This window comes from Ranitomeya imitator, chromosome 5 (assembly GCF_032444005.1).
Source record: "Ranitomeya imitator isolate aRanImi1 chromosome 5, aRanImi1.pri, whole genome shotgun sequence".
NCBI classification, from domain to species: Eukaryota; Metazoa; Chordata; class Amphibia; order Anura; family Dendrobatidae; genus Ranitomeya; species Ranitomeya imitator.
Genome location: NC_091286.1, coordinates 78,712,575 through 78,734,149, shown reverse-complemented (window position 1 = coordinate 78,734,149; position 21,575 = coordinate 78,712,575). Strand labels below are relative to the sequence as shown.

The following is a 21,575-nucleotide window of genomic DNA, read 5'->3' as shown; positions in this document are numbered from 1 at the left end:
AACGGAGGCAGTGGATGCATTTCTCCGGCGCATCCGCTGCCCCATTGTGAGGTGCGGGCGGAGTTCTGGCCGCGCATGCACGGTCGGAAAAAGCAGTCAGTCAGGAGCAAAAAAACGTTACATGTAGCGTTTTTTGCTCCCGATGGTCCGCCAAAGCACGACGGATGCGACGTGTGGCAATCCGTCGCAATGCGTAGTCAATACAAGTCTATGGGGAAAAAACGCATCCTGCAAGCACTTTTGCAGGATGCGTTTTTTCTGCAAAACGATACATTGTGACGGATTGCAGTTAACGCTAGTGTGAAAGTAGCCTAAGACATGTTTATTTCACATTGGGGGAAAGTAGTATTTAATAAGTTGTCTGAGCAGTGGACAAGCGCTTTAGATCAATATTAATTGAGAATACTTAAAGAATTAAAAAAAAAAAAGCATTTCTGAATTGGACAACCTCAACAATGTAAAGGGGCAATTCATGGGGAAATTCTGCTCATCTTGTCACAAAATCATGCTATTGAAAAATTAGCTACAGATTGTACAGGTTGTAGCAATTAATAGGATACCACATATGGACTTTTTATTACCAGCTTAAATTTGATGGCATTTTTTCCCCCAAACTAACATTTTTTAATTTATTTTTATTTTTTTAATTTGATAAGAAATTTATATTTTAAACTTTTTTCCCCACACACTGGAATAACAACGCATTCTAACGTTTGCATAAAAATATCTTGAATTTCGTGAATCTTTATTCTGAAGTGCTTCACTTATATGCATACCAGGCTTTTTGTCTCACACAAATCAAAAACAAATGTTACTAAGGAATGGCAGGACAAGGAGATGTACAAACTTGAGTGCTGTGTTAATGCTACTTTCCTATTTAAAATTTATTTTTTAAATGAAAGAGCAATTCGATTTTTTTCAAATATTGAATAGGGGTCAATCCGAATCTTTACAGCTCTAATAATAGTGCAATTAATATTGCAAATTCACAGATTTGCAAAATAGCATTTCAACATCATCCTTTAATGCTAGCTGAAGTTTCCAAACCACGCTTCTTTGTATCCACATGGTTGGTATTCTTACACATACTTTTCGTGACCTTGATCAGAGTTTAAAAGTTTCACAATTATGACAGTCTAGAATTCTCCATCTTCTACACTTTAAGGTCTGTTTTCAGCAATCTGGAGCTTGCAAGAACAGACGGTTTTGGTTTTCATGTCTTGATTGGGATGGATTTACTACTCATAAATTTAGGACCTTAAACTAAAAAGTTCCATTAATGTTTCTAATCCACTAAACATTACAAAAGTAAAGAGCATTACTACCGTAATTCTTTTCTTTAGGAAACCCAACACCTCCAGTCTCACCGTTGCCATGGAATGTAGTATTTACTATTGATCTGAAATATCATCCCACAAATCTGCAATTAGACTAATGTTTACATGAAAACTGGCCATTTCAGTACCAAGAAAAGACCAATATAATTACGAGCTTCTCAACTTCAGTAACCGGCTGAAGACATCATGAATATATCAAGACACATGGGTTATTGCCATTAGGCGCACTGGTATGGTGCATTGTAATAAAAGCCAAATTGCATTCCCTTTGTGAACATGGCAATGTGAAACGTTTAGGCGCGAGGGTGAAAAGAGCGGCCTAAACATGCATCCAAGCTCAGCACCGCCCTTCTGCCACCACAGATACCACCCCAAAGCATCTGAAATATAATGTAGCACGAGTAGCAGGTAATTCATCTTCGAAAGGTTTTAAGCTACAGAAATGCTATGGGTTAAAAATCCACGTAGAAGCCAACCTTTGAAATATTCCAGGAAAAATGTAAGTTCATTGTGCAGTTTAAACACATGAGTGGCAAAGATGGCTTTAAAAAAAAAAAAAAAAGTATAGTTCCTGACCAGTGCAGTCCTTAATCTGAGCCTTATATCTGTTTTAACATAAGATGATGATTAAGAAGCAGAGGCGATGTTCTAACACAACTTAAACTGAAACTCAAAGAATAAAAAAAAAAAAAAAAGAAACTCGTGTCCAGAGATTTTTTTTGTAAGCCGAGAGACCTTTATCGATATATTTGGCCATACACCATAAACACTATCGGAGTGCTTTCAGCTGACCTCTTAATGCAACAAGAACATTTTAACGGAAATATCACCAATAGATCTGGAGTAGCAACTGACCTCTTTTCTGCTTTTTTTTTTTTCATTAACCCCTTTCTGACATCGGACGTACTATCCCGTCCATGTGGGGTGGGCCCCTATGACCATGGACGGGATAGTACGTTCAGCGCGATCGGCGGCGCTCTCGGGGGGAGCGCCGCCGATCGCGGTCGGGTGTCAGCTGCCTATCGCAGCTGACATCCGACACTATGTGCCAGGAGCGGTCACGGACCGCCCCCGGCACATTAACCCCTGGCACACCGCGATCAAAGATGATCGCGATGTGCCGGCGGTGCAGGGAAGCACCGCGCAGGGAGGGGGCTCCCTGCGGGCTTCCCTGAGCCCCCCGCAGCAACGCGATGTGATCGCGTTGCTGCGAGGGTCTTACCTCCCTCCCTCCCTGCTCGAGCCCCATATCCAAGATGGCCGCGGATCCGGGTCCTGCAGGGAGGGAGGTGGCTTCACAGAGCCTGCTCAGAGCAGGCACTGTGAAGCAGCCTGCACTGCTCTCAGATCGGTGATCTGACAGAGTGCTGTGCAAACTGTCAGATCACCGATCTGTGATGTCCCCCCCTGGGACAAAGTAAAAAAGTAAAAAAAATTTTTTTCAAATGTGTAAAAAAAAATAAAAAAAAATATTCCAAAATAATGAAAAAAAAAAAAATTCCCATAAATACATTTCTTTATCTAAATTAAAAAAAAAAAAAAAATAATAAAAGTACACATATTTAGTATCGCCGCGTCCGTAACGACCCGACCTATAAAACTGGCCCACTAGTTAACCCCTTCAGTAAACACCGTAAGAAAAAAAAAAAAAAAAACGAGGCAAAAAACAACGCTTTATTATCATACCGCCGAACAAAAAGTGGAATAACACGCGATCAAAAAGACAGATATAAATAACCATGGTACCGCTGAAAACGTCATCTTGTCCCGCAAAAAACGAGCCGCCATACAGCATCATCAGCAAAAAAATAAAAAAGTTATAGTCCTGAGAATAAAGCGATGCCAAAATAATTATTTTTTCTATAAAATAGTTTTTATCGTATAAAAGCGCCAAAACATAAAAAAATGATATAAATGAGGTGTCGCTGTAATCGTACTGACCCGAAGAATAAAACTGCTTTATCAATTTTACCAAACGCGGAACGGTATAAACGCCTCCCCCAAAAGAAATTCATGAATAGCTGGTTTTGGTCATTCTGCCTCACAAAAATCGGAATAAAAAGCGATCAAAAAATGTCACGTGCCCGAAAATGTTACCAATAAAAACGTCAACTCGTCCCGCAAAAAACAAGACCTCACATGACTCTGTGGACCAAAATATAGAAAAATTATAGCTCTCAAAATGTGGTAACGCAAAAAATATTTTTTGCAATAAAAAGCGTCTTTCAGTGTGTGACGGCTGCCAATCATAAAAATCCGCTAAAAAACCCCGCTATAAAAGTAAATCAAACCCCCCTTCATCACCCCCTTAGTTAGGGAAAAATTAAAAAAATGTATTTATTTCCATTTTCCCATTAGGGCTAGGGTTAGAGTTAGGGCTAGGGTTAGGGCTAGGGCTAAGGTTAGGGTTAGGGCTAGGGTTAGGGCTAGGGCTACAGTTTGGGTTGGGTCTAAAGTTACAGTTAGGGTTTAGATTACATTTACAGTTGGGAATGGGGTTGGGATTAGGGGTGTGTCTGGGTTAGAGGTGTGGTTAGGGTTACTGTTGGGATTAGGGTTAGGGGTGTGTTTGGATTAGGGTTTCAGTTATAATTGTGGGGTTTCCACTGTTTAGGCACATCAGGGGCTCTCCAAACGCGACATGGCGTCCGATCTCAATTCCAGCCAATTCTGCGTTGAAAAAGTAAAACAGTGCTACTTACCTTCCGAGCTCTCCCGTGTGCCCAAACAGGGGTTTACCCCAACATATAGGGTATCAGCGTACTCAGGACAAATTGGACAACAACTTTTGGGGTCGAATTTCTCCTTTTACCCTCGGGAAAATACAAAACTCGGGGCTAAAAAATAATTTTGGGGGGAAAGATTTTTTTTTTTAATTTTCACGGCTCTGCGTTACAAACTGTAGTGAAACACTTGGGGGTTCAAAGCTATCACAACACATCTAGATGAGTTCCTTAGGGGGTCTAGTTTCCAAAATGATGTCACTTGTGGGAGGTTTCTACTGTTTAGGTACATTAGGGGCTCTGCAAATGCAATGTGACACCTGCAGACCATTCCATCTAAGTCCTCATTCCAAATGGAGCTCCTTCCCTTCCGAGCCCTCCCATGCGCCCAAACAGTGGTTCCCCCCACATATGGTGTATCATCGCACTCAGGACAAATTGGGCAACAAATTTTGGGGTCCAATTTCTCCTGTTACCCTCAGGAAAATACAAAACTGGGGGCTAAAAAAATAATTTTTGTGGGAAAAAAATTTTGTTTTATTTTTACGGCTCTGCATTATAAACTTCTGTGAAGCACTTGGTGGGTCAAAGTGCTCACCACACCTCTAGATAAGTTCCTTAGGGGGTCTACTTTCCAAAATGGTGTCACTTGTGGGGGGTTTCAATGTTTAGCCACATCAGGGGCTCTCCAAACGAAACATGGCGTCCCATCTCAATTCCAGTCAATTTTGCATTGAAAAGTCAAATGGCACTCCTTCGCTTCCGAGCTCTGCCATGCGCCCAAACAGTGGTTTACCCCCACATGTGGGGTATTGGCATACTCAGGACAAATTGTACAACAATGTTTGGGGTCCATTTTCTCCTGTTACCCTTGGTAAAATAAAACAAATTGGAGCTGAATTAAATTTTTTGTGAAAAAAAGTTAAATGTTCATTTTTATTTAAACATTCAAAAAATTCCTGTGAAGCACCAGAAGGGTTAATAAACTTCTTGAATATGGTTTTGAGCACCTTGAGGGGTGCAGTTTTTAGAATGGTGTCACACTTGGGTATTTTCTATCATATAGACCCCTCAAAATGACTTCAAATGAGATGTGGTCCCTAAAATAAAATGGTGTTGTAGAAATGAGAAATTGGTGGTCAACTTTAACCCTTATAACTCCCTAACAAAAAAAAATTTTGGTTCCAAAATTGTGCTGATTTAAAGTAGACATGTGGGAAATGTTACTTATTAAGTATTTTGTGTGACATATCTCTGTGATTTAATTGCATAAAAATTCAAAGTTGGAAAATTGCGAAATTTTCATAATTTTCGCCAAATTTCCGTTTTTTTCACAAATAAACGCAGGTACTATCAAAGAATTTTTACCATTGTCATGAAGTACAATATGTCACGAGAAAACAATGTCAGAATCACCAGGATCCATTGAAGCGTTCCAGAGTTATAACCTCATAAAGGGACAGTGGTCAGAATTGTAAAAATTGGCCCGGTCATTAACGTGCAAACCACCCTTGGGGGTAAAGGGGTTAAAGCTTGCCTGCCTAGTATGGGAAGATCTGCAGCTTTAATTAATGCTGCCAAAATGATGAAAATAGAAGTAAAAAAGATAAAAAAAATAAGTAGAATAGTGTGAAAGATTAGGACTGGTGATGAGCAAATATACTAGTTACTCGAGATTTCCCGCGCACGCTTCGGGGGTCCTCCGAGTATCTTTTAGTGCTCAGAGATTTAGTTTTCATCGCGGCAGCTGAATGATTTACAGCTACTAGCCAGCATAAGTACATGTGGGGGTTGCCTGGTTGCTAGGGAATCCCCACATGTACCCTATTGCTGGCTAACAGATGTAAATCATTCAGCTGCTGAAAGGAAAACTAAATCTCCGAGCACTAAAAAATACTCGGAGGACCCCCGAGCATGCTCGAGAAATCTCAAGTAACGAGTATATTCGCTGTGGAGTCAATAAGCCAAACCTCTGACTCCACAACACTGGTCACTACTGAGCATGTGCATAAAGTGCAGCACAGATTCATCTCCACTAAAAGCCCAGATCCTGAGAACAGAACAGACATTTCATAACTTTCCAAAATTCTTATGAAAATATTTACAGCACATCCTGCATTGTACTACTGTACCCAATTTATTATATTTTAGGAGTCAGAGTTGGTCAATTTTATACAGACTCCACCATAATGGACTCCGACTCAAGAGCCCTACTTGTAACTTTCCATGGGACATATGGGAAGACACTGGTTTTGTTGTAAGATTAGAACGCTACTCGTCTCCCCATCCTTGTCCTTCCACTCACAACTCTTTGCTTTTGTTAGCCCTTAATGTGTTTTTTTCCTCTTTTTTCCTGCCACTTGAATAAATTGCTCATCTTAAATTCAGCTGAAAATTATTGATTGTTATTGTGCAAAATGGAAGTTATAAGACAGTGTCAAACTCATTGATATCGTTATCAAAATGTTTGTGTGATGTTGACATTTGAAAATCTCAATAAAACATGTGAAAATACAAAGCAAAAACTATGCAACGGACTGCAATCTTCAGGTCTACTGCTCCTATGACGACCTTCGTCACTCCAATGGCAATAAACCACAAAAAAAGACGACGTGTGGTTTGATCCTACAATCGGGTGGACTTCCATGTGTCCCCTTACTTCTTGACAAAAATACAGATGGGAGGGAGTGTGACATCATGATTAGAAGAGATAGACTACGAAAAAAAACCTGTTACCATGGAAACATAGGAGTCTAATGAAAGTAAAAGCAAAACAAGACTTCAAAGAATTGGCTTCATTTTATTTGTTCTAGATGTGTTAAGACAATAAAAAATGAATGTGAAGGAGGGTATAGCCTTTATACTTTCTGCATCCGAGGAAACCTAGTACCCAACAGGAAAATGGGTTTTAGAACTGGTTTTGTAGGGTGCGGCACATAAGTATGTCTAAAATGATTCAAAAGCTACAGAATCATGAAGCAAAATGTGAGGCACCAACATAGTGATTTGCCGAATTCATCTATATTAAACATGGCAGATGACCGTACCTAGAGGCTTTATTGATCGTGGCTGCAGATGAGTCTCCCACTTGTGAACTATGACTTGGCATGATTCGCCTTTATTCTGTAAATCAAAAGTAAAACATCTGCACTGAAAACCTTTCCATACACTCATAGTATGTACGATAAAAATTACAGACCTCTAAATTCCTTGTTCGTGGGAAACTTGCAAAATCGGCAGTGTATCAAATACTTATTTTCCCCACTGTAAGAGGTTCCCCACTAAGGACTCCATTTCTTTACATCTGAGCAGAGAGCCATTAAGAATAAGTGGCTTCCACAAAAGCCACCCAAGTACTAGATTGTCAGTCATTTAAATGGAACATTGTATTTCATACTACAATGTATGGCTAGCTGCAATCTGCACCCCAAAAGGGTTTGTCTTGAAGCGCGAGACCCTTTAAAAAGGGGCGTTTCCATAATGTCGATCACGATTAGCTATGTTATAGTATACTAGCCACGATCACTTCCATGGAAGCTATGCTGCAGTACCAGAGTACGGCCACTGAACCGTATACAGCATTGTGCCGTTCTGGCCACGTCCACTATAAGAGCAGCAAAACACTTATCAGAGGGTGTGCAGGGGGCTGAACTCCCAGCAGTCTGACACACACAATAAAAAATACTTCAACAACAAGAGTAGGGTTTTTGTTTTTTTTACTTTGTTTCAAATTTGAAGAATAAGATTAAAGAATACATCCCAGATAGGAAAAAAGTGTTCAGATCAAATTAAAAAAAAAAAAAACAAACAAACAAGCAAAACAGTAACATACCCTTGGCTCCAGAAAAGTGCCCTTGAAGTAGCGATACAGTACTTTGATTCCTCTTGGAAGTGTAACATTTGTTTTCCAGATTGTACTGTTGGGAAAAAAAAAAAAAGTTCTATAAATCACAGAATTGTCTAGAACTGCCATTATAATATTATAGACCAGAGTAAAACACTATAACTCTTTACACTGCAGTAGAAGACTTTACTCATTTGTGGGTAAATCTATCAGAGATTTAAATGGGTTTTCAGGGATCAGACTAATGATGGACTACAGGATAGATCACCAATATTAGATCATTTGGGATGAGAGTCGCAGTGCCCTTGCCAATCAGCTCCTTGTGCAACCCCTCGATATACACATTGTGCTGTGTACCCACTAATTCAGGGATCGATGAACCCAAAGCCTTGAGTGGAGCACAGAATGCTGGGGTTAAGACGAGAGCCTACGTACAAGGCAGCATTAGGCTTGTCCAGTGCACCGCGGCGTAATACTCAACCTTCCTCGCCATGCAGCAAACACCTCTGAACATAGCCCAAGCTGCACTCCCTGGAAGAGACTGACAGCCCTTACATTTGCGCTGAAAGATTTATGTAAAAAATAAATGTAACCCTTTTCAGATTGTACCATTTTAGCCATGTTATGGGCATTATTTCTATCCACAAAATAATACAAAGAGACATTTTGTAAAAGAACTAAACAGTAGCAGAAACTGCGCAGAAATAGCCAAAATGGTTGTAGTGTCTGTATTTTCTATTTGTGATCCTTCAGGCAGATCCAGCTATATGCAATAGGTCAAAGTGGAAAATAGGCAATGTTTTTTGTTTGTATAATCTGCATATATCTATCACGCTGTATTGTATATCTCTTTAGTATAACTTTAGAAAGTAAATATGTGATCAGATCCTTCCTCACACATACGGTACTTTATGATCTATAAGGTAAATGTAGAAAACAAGGACATGGCCGGCTCCTCCAAAAATCATACATCGATCTAATGCCGCTAGGCAAAAATTTACAAAGGTTCTTAGTTTAACATTCTGGTTAGACTGTATGAAGCCCACTGCCACGGCATTGGGAACCTATCAGTGGGAATCTAACCTAAAATGTGCATTGCCATGTGTACCAGCAGGAGGAGCACCCTAGTGCCCCATAGCATCAATGCTGCAGGGCAAAGCCCCCAAGGCTCAAAGCCACCCACAGCAGCATAGACCACCAAGTGAATAGATCTAAAAAAATAAATAAATAAATAAATAATTTTTTAAAAAATCTATTCACTATTGGTATTGTATGACGGCCTTTGCTGCTGCCAGTCATTTTTTATACAGTTCTGGCATACTTTATGATCTGCGACCATGCTGTCATGCACATGTAGTATGTTTTTGAATAAAATCGTAATGATGCACCCATAAAAGGTGTACCACCATACCAGTCTGATGAATAATAATGTTAAAATAAATTTAGGGCATTTGTGCAGCACTATATGGGGCAAGTGTCTATATGGGGCCATAATTAACGTTTGTGGAGCATTATGGTATATGGGGCAAGTGTCTGTATGGAGCATCTTATGGGGCCATAATCAAGGTTTGTGGAGCACTATATGGGCCAAATGTGTCTATGGAGCATCTTATGGGGCCATAATCAAGGTTTGTGGAGCACTATATTGGGCAAATGTGTCTATGCAGCATCTTATGGGGCCTTTATTAACCTTTAGGCAGGATTATATGGGGCATATTTTAATATGGAGCATCTTATGGGCCCATCATAAACTTTATGGAGCATTATATGGGGCTCCTGATTCAATATGGATATTCAAAAACACTTAACCTACTGATGTCTCAATTAATTTTACTTTATTGGCATCTATTTTTACTTTTGACATTTACCGGTCGCTGCTGCATTTCCCACCCTAGGCTTATACTCGAGTCATTAAGTTTTCCCAGTTTTTTGTGGCAAAGTTAGGGGTCTCGGCTTATACTTGGGTCGGATTATACTCGAGTATATACGGTATTTAAGTACTACAAAACAGTAATACGAAAACCAGAACCTATGAGTGTAGGGAAAAGGAAAAATGGAAAGGAGGAGGAAAGAAAGCTAGTCAAAAATACAATACAATTAACACTAATTATTTTGCTGAATAATTATTGTACATTACATATGCATCTAACATATTACCAGATGACTTTATGACAAGGATAAACGGCTACATTACTTACCAATCATTAGCATCAGGTTGCAAGATAACAGCATGTTGGGGTTTCCAGGATCCTAAAACATCACAACTCCCACATAGTGCAATGACTTCATCTGAAATTAACAGAAGAGAAGAGTTCTGATTCTTATGGTTTCATGCCCATATGTGCCAGTGTTCAATTGCAAAAATGGAAAAGTACAGCAAAGCTCAAGAGAGATGTCAATTAAGGGCTGGCACACATACTAAAAAAAAAAAAAAAACATAAGTCAGAGAGAATAATTCATGATTCTAAATGGTTATGCAATAAGCAGCACAAGGAATCTGCGGCAGGGTGCTTTTCTATTGCTAGTTATCAGTAATGTCTGTTTTCAGTGAAACTTATTGGCTGTGATATCTCCCAGGAGAATATGCAAAGATCTTGTTTTAATGGAAAAAATAAACACAATTCTGCAATTCTATGGACAGTCAGGCAACTCTTCTGGCAATGATGTGCCATACTGGCAGCAAGTGGTGGTGCCAGTACTAGTACGTGATGGCTGGCAGCTTGTAAACAGCGACCAGTGGGGGAGCAGCGGGAAGTATCTGTGTTGGATGGGAACGGGAATGAAGAGACAAGAACTACATATGTTATACACAATGTCTACATGGGGAATCGATTACTATTAGTGATCGCGAATGTGCTCAGATAACGTGCTATCCAACTATCTTGGGCGTGCTCGGATAATATGTTAAGAGTCCCTGCAGCTGCATGTTTTGAGGCCGTCTTACAGCACGTGTCTTACAGATGCAAAACATGCAGCCGCAGGGACTCGAACATATTATCCGAGCACGCCCAAGATACTCAGATAAGTTATCCGTGCACATTCACTCTTCACCAATTGATATCCAATACTGCACTCTTAAAGGGAATCTGTCACTAGGATCAACCAAAATCAAGAGCAAAAGTCCGCACTCACAGCCGGTTAAATCAGAGATACTGGGTGGAAACCATATACCATGCGTCTCTTCAGCCAGTGTTGAGGATTCGGGTGCTCCTTATGAAAAACAGAGTCCAATATGCAATGCAACAAAAGAAAAATAGAAAGGAGCACTCACCATCCGAAAGCAGTGTTCAGTCTTTATTGTGGCATAAAAAGTATAGCAAGGTCTCACAGGAGAACGTGGGTGTCACGAGACGACGGCCGTTTCGCGCTGATGCGCTTCTACGGGTTTCCTGTTTTTCAACGCATCCGCTGCCCCATTGTGAGGTGCGCGGTCGGAAATGGCGGACACAACGCTGCAAAAAACGTTACATGTAACGTTTTTTGCAGCCGACGGTCCGCCGCAACACGACAACCATGTACCTCTCCCCAATGCACCCCATGTTGTTAAATAGTTAAGAGCCTATTTACGCTTTTTTTTTTCCTCTCCAGATTTTCTACTTCTACGTAGATCAGAAGAGCAGACTCAGTCATTACATGTCTCACACTAGTAATGCCCTCCTTTCCTTTTATAATAAGGTCTGGAGTCAGATTCTTAACAGCTCATTTACATATTAAGAAAAACAAAGATTCCTCTGGAATAAGACGTCAGATATCACTTTATTCAGCTTCCTGTGCCCATATAGATGCCTTAGGAGGGCTGACCCTACTGACAGATAACCTTTAACCAGAGCCACAAGATGCAAAGCAAAATGTATAGAACTCAATTTTTTAGCAAGGAAATCTCGGCCATGAACCAATCCTGCTCCTGACTAAGTCAAACTGTAATGACGTAATTCTAAACTAAGGTCACAAGACAAGGAAGAGAAGAGATGGACAGCCATTCAGCCTGAAGGAAAAGTCTGGCAAGTTACCCATGTTATTTATCAGGGAGTCCTTCAGACACACTCTGTTTTCCTGGCAATGCTAAGTAAGCACATTCTCCTACACAGCAATGACTGACAGCCAGGTTAGGACGGTGAGAACACGAGAACAGAGTGTAGTCACCTCACTTGCACTATACCAATATAACATGTCAATAGGAAACTAAGGGTAAATGTTTTTCATCAGATATGAAAACTAAATATTTGACTCATAGGAGACTAATGGTGCCGCTGCTGCTTCTGTACAAAGGAGCCAGGAGGCAACTTACAGATGATTGTAGCTGATGGTGGGGGAAGAGATCTATGAGTATGAGGCAAGGGGATGTAGTATGATGTAGGGGGGCAGAGGATGACGGGTCAGATATAAACCAAACGATATTGAGGGGTCAGATATTATGAGTGTATATCACACACAAATACATACTCGCATGTAAAAGTTTGGGCACCTCTGGTCAAAATTCCTATTATTGTGAACAGTTAAGCAAGTTGAAGATGAAACGATCTCTATAAGGCCTTAACTAAAGAATGACAGTTCCTTTGTATTTTAGGCAAAATAAATAAATAAAAAAATATTGAATCCATTCTTCCCTCTACCTGTGAAAAGTTAACTCAAAACTGAAAATAAAGATTAAACAACCACAAGACAGATTTCATCAACCAGGTATCATTTTAATCAGTATAACAGCACCAACCTGACACTGTCTGTAGGTTACGGTGCACAATCCTGCTGACAGGTTCCCTTGAAGTGCAGATTAAAAAATATTTGGACAGTGACAAGTTTTGGCATTGTAGCAGTTTCTAAAAATATATTCAAGATAAAGTTATATAATCAATATGGGCTTAAAGGAAACCTGTCAGCAGGATTGTGCTGAATAACCCACAGACAGTGTCAGGTTGGCGCCATTATACTGATTATAATGATACCTTTGGTTGATGAAATCCGTCTTGTGGTTGTCGCTTAATGTTTATTTTCAGTTAATGAGATTCTTGTGCTTCGGGGTGACCTGTGGGGTGGGGGTCTTCATGTGGTGCTCTAATTAGATATTCATCCGTATGGCTGATGACAGGTCACTGATCCCTCAGTTAGCCGCACCCTATTTTATATACTGAATATTAATGTATTGAAAAAATAATAATTTCACATTAAGCACGCAGGCAGCAGCGCCCAAGCTGTAGCATGATCGCATCCATAATATCCATGTAATTATATTGTATAACTTTAAATGGATATTATAGATACAATCATGCTACAGTGCAGGTTTTTTCAAACAAGTTTAAACAACAACCACAAGACGGATTTCATCAACCAAGGTATCATTTTAATCAGTAGAACAGCACCAACCTGACAGTCTGTAGATTACTGTGCACAATCCTGCTGCCAGGTGACCTTTAAAATGCAGGACTTTCAGTTTTAACTTGAGGGCATTAACATCTTACTTGGAGTGAGGGTTTAGGAATTACAGCTCTTCGTGCAAACCATTTATCAGCCAAAAGGCCAGATTAGACTTTGCCAAAAAACATCTAAAGAAGCCACCCAGTTCTGGGAAAGCATTCATGAAACTAAGACCAACTTGTACCAGAATGATGGGAAGAAGAAAGTTTGGAGAAGGCTTGTGGCGGGCTCATGATCCAAAGTATATCACATCCCCTATAAAGCATGGTGGAGGCAGTGTGATGGCGTGGGCATGCATGGCTTTCAAAGGTCCTAGGTCACTAGTGTTTATTGATGTGACTGAAGACAGAAGCAGCCACATGAATTCTGAAGTGTACAGGGCTATACTTTCTGCTCAGATTCAACCAAATGCAGCAAAGTAGATTGGACGGCGCTTCACCGTACAGGTGGACAATGATCCAAAACACCATGCGAAAGCAACCCAGGAGTTTAAAGGGAACCTGTCACCCCCAAAATCACGGGTGAGGCAAGCCCACTGGCATCAGGGGCTTATCTACAGCATTCTGTAATGCTGTAGATAAGCCCCCGATGTAACTTGGAAGATGAGAAAAAGACGTTAGATTATACTCACCCAGGGGTGTTCCTGCTGTTGGTCCTGGTCTGGCGCCTCCCATCTTCATCAGATGACGTCCTCTTCTGGTCTTCACGCTGTGGCTGCAGCACAGGCGTACTTTGTCTGCCCTGTTGAAGGAAGAGCAAAGTACTGCAGTGCGCCCGGAAAGGTCAGAGAGGCCCGGCACCTGCGCACTGCAGTACTTTGCTCTGTCGTCAGCAGGGTAGACAAAGTACGCCTGCATAGGAACCGCAGTGTGAAGACCAGAAGAGGACGTCATCTGATGAAGATAGGAGGCGCAGGACCTGGACCAACACTGGAACGCCCCTGGGTGAGTATAATCTAACGTCTTTTTCTCATCTTCCAGGTTACATCGGTGGCTTACCTCACCCGCGATTTTGGGGGTGACAGGTTCCCTTTAAGGCAAAGAACTGGAATATTCTGCAATGGCAGAGTCTATTACAAGATCTCAACCCCACCGAGCAGCATTTCACATGCTGAAGACTAAACTTAAAGGGACACGGTCACCTGAATTTGGAGGGAACAATCTTCAGCCATGGAGGCAATCTTGCCTTGTGCAGGCATGTACTACGGAGGACAGAGAATGAACTTCAATCCAATATTGCAGCCAGCATGCAGCCAGCGGGTAAGGAAAGGGTGAATCAAAAACCCCGCCTCCATGGCTGAAGATTGTTCCCTCCAAATTCAGGTGACAGTGTCCCTTTAAGGCAGAAAGACCCACAAACAAGCAACAACTGAAGTCAGCGGCAGTAGAGGCCGGCAAAGATCACAAAAGAGGAAATCCAGTGTTTAGGGACACCCATGGCCTGCAGATTTCAAGCAGTCTGTGCCTGCAAAGGATTCTCTACAAACTATTAAAAATGAACATTTTAGTTATGATAGCGTTAATTAGTCCTTTTTTCTTTTTAGCCCCTGAAATGAGGAGGCTTTGTGAAAAACGGTTGCAATTCCTAAACATTTTGCACAATATTTTTGTTCGACCCCTTCAATTAAACCTGAAAGTCTACTCTTGGAACTACAGCTCAGTTTTATTTTAAATCAAAAATAGTGGCCTGCAGAGCTGAAATCACAAAGATTCAGTCACTGTCCAAATATATCTGGATGTCACTATGTAATAATGAATGATGGTGGACGGCATTACAGCAATTTTGCTTAATTAATACCAATCGTTATCCTGCTTACTGAACGTTATTGGAAGTAGCACAATTTGGCATGCAGAAAGCCAAGTCACAGGAGAGCAAGCTACATATGGCTCGCCTCTAGCTCATTTAGGCTAGGTTCATATTGCGTTAGAGCAATCCGTTTAGCGCCTAGCGCTAGCAGATTGCGCTAACGCAATGTTGTTTATGGGGTCGCGTTAAACGTCCCCGCACTCGCAGATCTCCGATCTGCGAGAGCGGGGAACGGACCTCGGGCGCCCTGCGGATGCTGCAAGCAGCGTCCGCGGCGCGCCACAAAACACCGGCACATCGCTAGCGCGTGCCGAAAATGGCACGCGCTAGTGATGCGTGTCCCCATTGCTGTTAATGGGCGCGCGCTAACGGATGCGTTGCACGGCGTTAATTTCGCCGTGCAACGCTGTCCGTTAGCGCGGTCACATTAACGCAATATGAACCAAGCCTTATCAGAAAAAAAACTTTGATAAAAAAAAAAAAAACCACAAAAACGGAGTATTCTACATTAGAAATATAGGGAATGAGACGACGTAAAAAAATGCACACAAAAAAAACAAAAAAAAAAAAAACACAGAAACGTAGCACGCAACTTGCCAAGTAATCAATTCCCTTATCATGGAGGGGCAAGTCACTGGTTTTCTTACATAGATAAATTCAGAGTTTACCAAGAACTATAAAGCCGCGCCCTGCTGCAAGAAATCAGGCTGAAGACATGCAACTAGTCCTGGTAGCACTTGCAACTTTTTTTAGCCTACTGTTTGGTGGTTTTCGCCAGTTTATCATTTGCGCCATATTTTTCTTTTAAGGCCAGCCTTTTTAAAAGTTACATTTTACATGGGTTTGCCTGTGGGCTTTATTAATGTTCAAAGTTGTAGGGGTTTACAAATATTTTTGACCGATTCATCAATTCCAACTTTTTCAAAAGCTGCAAAATTTTTGCTCAAATGTACATCAGTCCTCATCGACAGGTATACCAATCCGCATACTCCTGCTCTAATGTACACTAGTCCTCCCGGAAGTTAATTTCTTGCATGTCTGAAATTTTTGTTCAGATTTCAAAATTCTTTATTGGAACATGAAACTATTTGCTTTAAAAGAAAAACAAAAAACAAAGTGCAAAAGATACAAAGCCAAAAGTAAAGGTCCTTTTTCATTTTGCGCAAAATACATGAACCATATTTTGAAGAACCTGGCCCCCAAAAAAACAACAAAAAACATAACAATGAATACAAGTCAGAAATAAAAAAAAACTCCCACAAATGATTAATTGGGCCCCATGTATCCGCAAATCACTGCATGGTCTAGACCAGGGGTGTCAAACTGCATTCCTCGAGGGCTGCAAACAGGTCATGTTTTCAGGATTTCCTTGTACTGCACAGGTGATAATTTAATCACCTACACACATAATGATTGCAGCACCTTGTGCAAAGCTAAGGAAATCTTGAAAACACGCATGGTTTTCGGCCCTCGAGGAATGCAGTTTGACACCCCTGGTCTAGACATCATATTGCAGTCCATATTCAGACCGTGAATGTTTTATGAGTGTAATCAGTACTAATTAACATTTTGTAGCAATTTCAATAAATCATCATTAATTTATACCTTGAGCACTTTTTTCTTCTATAAGGAGATGACACCGTGCCACATAAAGTGGCACGTGAGGAAATGGAAACCTTATAGAGCGCATATATATATACAAGATATTGTTAGATCCAGCCAGTGATAGAACTGAAGAGAATCATGACTACAATGGACAGCTCCAGCTCCTTACCTTTCACGTCTAATTTCACTTACATGCAGAAGTCTCCATAACATTTACAGCAAAACAAAGTTATATTGAATAACTCCCAACAGGTTTAATGTGAGCAGTATACATTTGTATGCAATGGTCTCCTTCTATGGAGCCAAGAGCACATCAAATAGCTCTATTGGGAAGTACCATAGACAATGAAAGGAGTATTCACACCTCCACTCAGGATGATCTTGGGAGCTCTAGGGATCTGTCTAGTTAAACTCTTAGCGATTGGAAAATTACCGTATTTTTCGCTTTATAAGATGCACCTGATTATAAGACGCACCCCCAAATTTGGTGAATAAAAAGAGAAAAAAATATTTTTTTTATGTTAAATGGGGGTCTGTCTTATAATGCCAGTGTCTGTCTTACAAATCATATGTCCCTCATCCTGGTATCTATATAACGCTAACCCTTGTGCTGGCACATGCTGCCCTGTGCTGCTGTCAGGCACCTGCCCACCTGGTCACTATATGCCCCCCTATGCTGGCAGGAACATGCCCCCTGGGTCACTATATGCCCCCCTGTACTGGCAGGCACATGCCCCCTGGGTAAATATATGCCCCCCTTTGCTGGCAGGCACATGCCACCCGGCACAATATGCCCCTGTGCTGCTGAGAGGTACAGCCCCCTGGTCGCTATATGCCCCCTGTCCTCCTCTGTATCGATTACTCTGCAGAGTTTAGCGTCATCTGCAAATATTGAAATTCTACTCTGTATGCCCCAATAATACCCCTGTGCTGCTGAGAGGTACAGCCCCTTGTCCTCCTCTGTATCGATTACTCTGCAGAGTTTAGCGTCATCTGCAGATATTGAAATTCTACTCTGTATGCCCCCTACAAGGTCATTAATTAATATGTTAAAAAGAAGAGGGCCCAATACTGACCCCTTTGGTACCCCATTGCTAACCGCGACCCAGTCCGAGTGTTCTCCATTAATAACCACCCTTTGTTTCCTATCCCTGAGCCAGCTCTTAACCCACTTACACATATTGTCCCCTATCCCCATTATTCTCATTTTATGTATCAACCTTTTGTGTGGCACCGTATCAAAAGCTTTTGAAAACTCCATATACACTACATCCACTGGGTTCCCTTCGTCCAGTCCGGAACTTACCTCTTCATAGAAGCTGACCAGATTAGTCTGACATGAACGGTCTGTAGTAAACCCATGCTGATACTGGGTCATGAGGTTATTCCTCTTCAGATACTCCAGTATAGCATCCCTTAGAATGCCCTCCAGGATTTTACCCACAAAAGAGGTTAAGCTTACTGGCCTATAATTTCCGAGTTCAGTTTTTGTCCCCTTTTTGAATATTGGCACCACATTTGCTATACGCCAGTCCTGTGGTACAGACCCGGTTACTATGGAGTCTTTAAAGATTAAAAATAATGGTCTATCAATGACTGTACTTAATTCCTGCAGTACTCGGGGGTGTATCCCATCCGGGCCCGGAGATTTGTCAATTTTAGTGATTTTTAGACACCGCCGTACTTCCTGCTGGGTTAAGCAGGTGACATTTAATTGTTATCACCGATCATATTGTCTCCCATGGAATTTTCTTGTGTAAATACTGATGAAAAAAAGTCATTTAGCATATTGGCTTTTTCCTCATCCTCATCCACCATTTCACCCAGACTATTTTTAAGGGGGCAACACTATCATTTTTCAGTTTCTTACTATTTACGTAGTTAAAGAATATTTTGGAATTATTTTTGCTCTCTCTGGCAATGAGTCTCTCTCTGTCTCAATCTTAGCTGCCTTGATTTGCTTTTTACAGAATTTATTTAGTTTTCTGTATTTATTTAATGCCTCCTCACTACCTACTTCCTTTTATTCTCTAAATGTTTTCGTCACTTATTGTGCCCCTTACAGCTCTATTTAGCCATATTGGTTTCCTCCTATTCCTAGTATGTTTATTCCCATACGGTATATACTGTGCACAGGCCCTATCCAGGATGCTAATAAACGTATCCCATTTTCTGTGTGTATTTTTATGTCTCAGGATATCGTCCCAGTTAATTGCACCAAGATCCATCTCATCCGTTGGAAATTTGCCCTCCTGAAGTTTAGTGTCCTTGTAACCCCTCTACTACACATCTTTTTAAAGGATACATGAAAACTTATTTTGTGATCACTATTCCCCAAGTGACCCCCAACCCTTATATTTGATATGCGGTCTGGCCTGTTGGTTAATATTAGGTCTAGCAGTGCCCCCCTTCTTGTTGGGTCCTGAACCAGTTGTGGAAGGTAATTGTCTCTCATAGTTGTCAAAAACCGATTACCTTTGCTGTAACTGCAGGTTTCTGTTCCCCAATCTATTTCAGGGTAGTTGAAGTCCCCCATAATGACTTCTCCTTGAGTTGCAGCTTCATCTATTTGCTTTAACCCCTTGCTGACCTCGGACGGCGGTGAGCCAGCATCAAAGCCGGGACATGTCAGCTGTTTTGAACAGCTGACATGTGCCCGCAATAGCGGCGGGTGAAATCGCGATTCACCCGCTATTAACTAGTTAAATGCCACTGTCAAAACGCAGACAGCGGCATTTAACTACAGCTTCCGGCCATCCAGCCGGAAATGAGCGCATCGCTTACACCCGTCATATGATCAGGGGTCAGCGATGCTTCTGCATAGTAACCATAGAGGTCCTTGAGACCTCTATGGTTACTGATCCTGGCTAGCTGTGAGTGCCACCCTGTGGTCAGCGCTCATAGCACACCTGCATTTCTGCGGCATAGCAGCGATCTGATGATCGCTGCTATGTAACAGAGGCGATCGAGTTGTGCCAGCTTCTAGCCTCCTATGGAGACTAGTGAAGCATGGCAAAAGTAAAAAATAAAAAAAATAAAAATAAAAAAAAAGAGAAAAAAAAAAATATTAAAGTTTAAATCGCCCCCCTTTCGCCCCATTCAAAATACATTAAAAAAAAAAAAAAAAATCAAACCTACACATATTTGGTATCGCCGCGTTCAGAATCTCCCGATCAATAAAAAAAAGCATTAACCTGCTCGCTAAACAGCGTAGCGAGAAGGTTGTTCAAGGCTGGGCTTAGGCAGAACTCGGAATGCCCTCGGTGCTCACAATCCCAGGCGGGGATATTGCATATGATGTGGCAGTGCCCTAGACTATCTTCTTTCTGGATAGTTGTTTTAAATCGTATTGAACTGGTGTATGGATGTTCTGTCCTTAGGGTTCCACTGACTTGCATATTGGGATATGTGGAGGAAATTGTTACGGACAACATGTTTAAAATAGCTATTGCACGATTGTTATTCATTGCTAGGAAATTGATCGCCAAATTTTGGATTAGAGAGGAACCTCCAACAAGAAGAGACTTTCTTAAGCAAACGGAGCATATACTTTAGAGAAAAGTATCTACACCAAAAGGAATAAGCTGGACATCTTCCACAAGCTGTGGCAACCGTGGATGGACTTGAATTAGGATGATAAATGAAAATATAGGGAGCCTAGTATTCAATGGAAATATAACGGATGCTTATTCAAATGTTTGTATAATGATGGGAAGTGGGGTGGCTCTGGCTGAGGTCTCTGGGGTTGGGTGGGGTGGGGGGGGCTCTGGGTCGGGGGGAAAAAGTTATCTGTAAATGTTTAATGAAACATTGTCACGAGAAATATTCTGATTGTTTATTCTTTGCGGATAATAAAAATCTATCTGATAAAAAAACAAAACAGCGTAGCGAGAAAAAAAAAAAATTGAAACGCCAGAATTACGTTTTTTTGGTCACAGCGACCAAAATAAATACCACGTATTGCCTTCAGGGTAGTGGCACTGCCCCAGCCGGCGGCAGAAAATCCTGCTCCCTGATGGAGCACGTCTGTCTCCGAAACGTGTAGGATTTGGTCCCACACGCTTTCCATAGCCTATCACGTGAGCAATCACGTGACTGTGACGTCACGTAAGGTCCTGCAACAGCAGAGTACCTAGCGGCTCAGCCCAGCAGCGCTGACACACTTCTTAGAACGCTCGAGCGCAGGATTTTCTGCCGCCGGCCGGGGCAGTGCCTGCAGCCCGCTACCCTGAAGGCAATACGTGGTAATTATCTTATTTCACCCTCCTCTGGCAACGTAAGTGGAAGGAATTACGGAAGATCGCATGTCACTACGGCAACCTTACCGGGCACTTCCTAAGGTAACACACGGTACTTATTGGACTTCACCCCTCCTGGGCAACGCTAGTGGATTTACCACGGAAGACTGTACTTCACAGCGGCAGCTTCACCAGGTATATATTTCATTTTACCAAAGCCGCTTTTATCTACCAACGCCTTTTTTACGATACATTTTTTATCTCCTACGGTGGTTGTATTATTTCTAGATATTTGCAACCCCCATTTATTACTAATAACTCGGGTCCTCATAAGGGGTTTAAAATCTTGACTCCAGCGCAGATAGCTTCCTTCTTCTTTTATCATATTTATTGATTTTGTTACGTACGGGTGGAACCGTAACACCATCTGCTGCAGGCTCTAGAGAGGTGCGAGCGCTACTGGCTTTTTTATATTGAATTCCACTTATTAACCTCCCTAATCTCCCGTTGCCTCTCTGGCGTGGCACGTGGTACAGGCAGTATTTAGGAAAATACCACGTTGGAGGTCCTTGCTTTCAGCTTGCAGCCTAATTCCCCGAAATTGTTTTTA

At 41.4% G+C, this 21,575-nt stretch overlaps 1 protein-coding gene across 2 annotated transcripts in view; it reads right to left on the bottom strand.

Moving 5' to 3' along the window:
* Positions 1 to 21,575, bottom strand: part of GPCPD1 (glycerophosphocholine phosphodiesterase 1) — an 85,801-nt gene that overhangs the window by 49,990 nt on the left and 14,236 nt on the right. For both annotated transcript variants that reach the window (XM_069768838.1, XM_069768839.1), the window contains exons 3-5: positions 10,103 to 10,193; positions 7,893 to 7,977; positions 7,108 to 7,183 (exon numbers count right to left, since the gene is read on the bottom strand). In XM_069768838.1, coding sequence (XP_069624939.1) covers positions 7,108 to 7,183; positions 7,893 to 7,977; positions 10,103 to 10,193 — 252 coding nt within the window. The remainder of the gene's footprint in view (positions 1 to 7,107; positions 7,184 to 7,892; positions 7,978 to 10,102; positions 10,194 to 21,575) is intronic.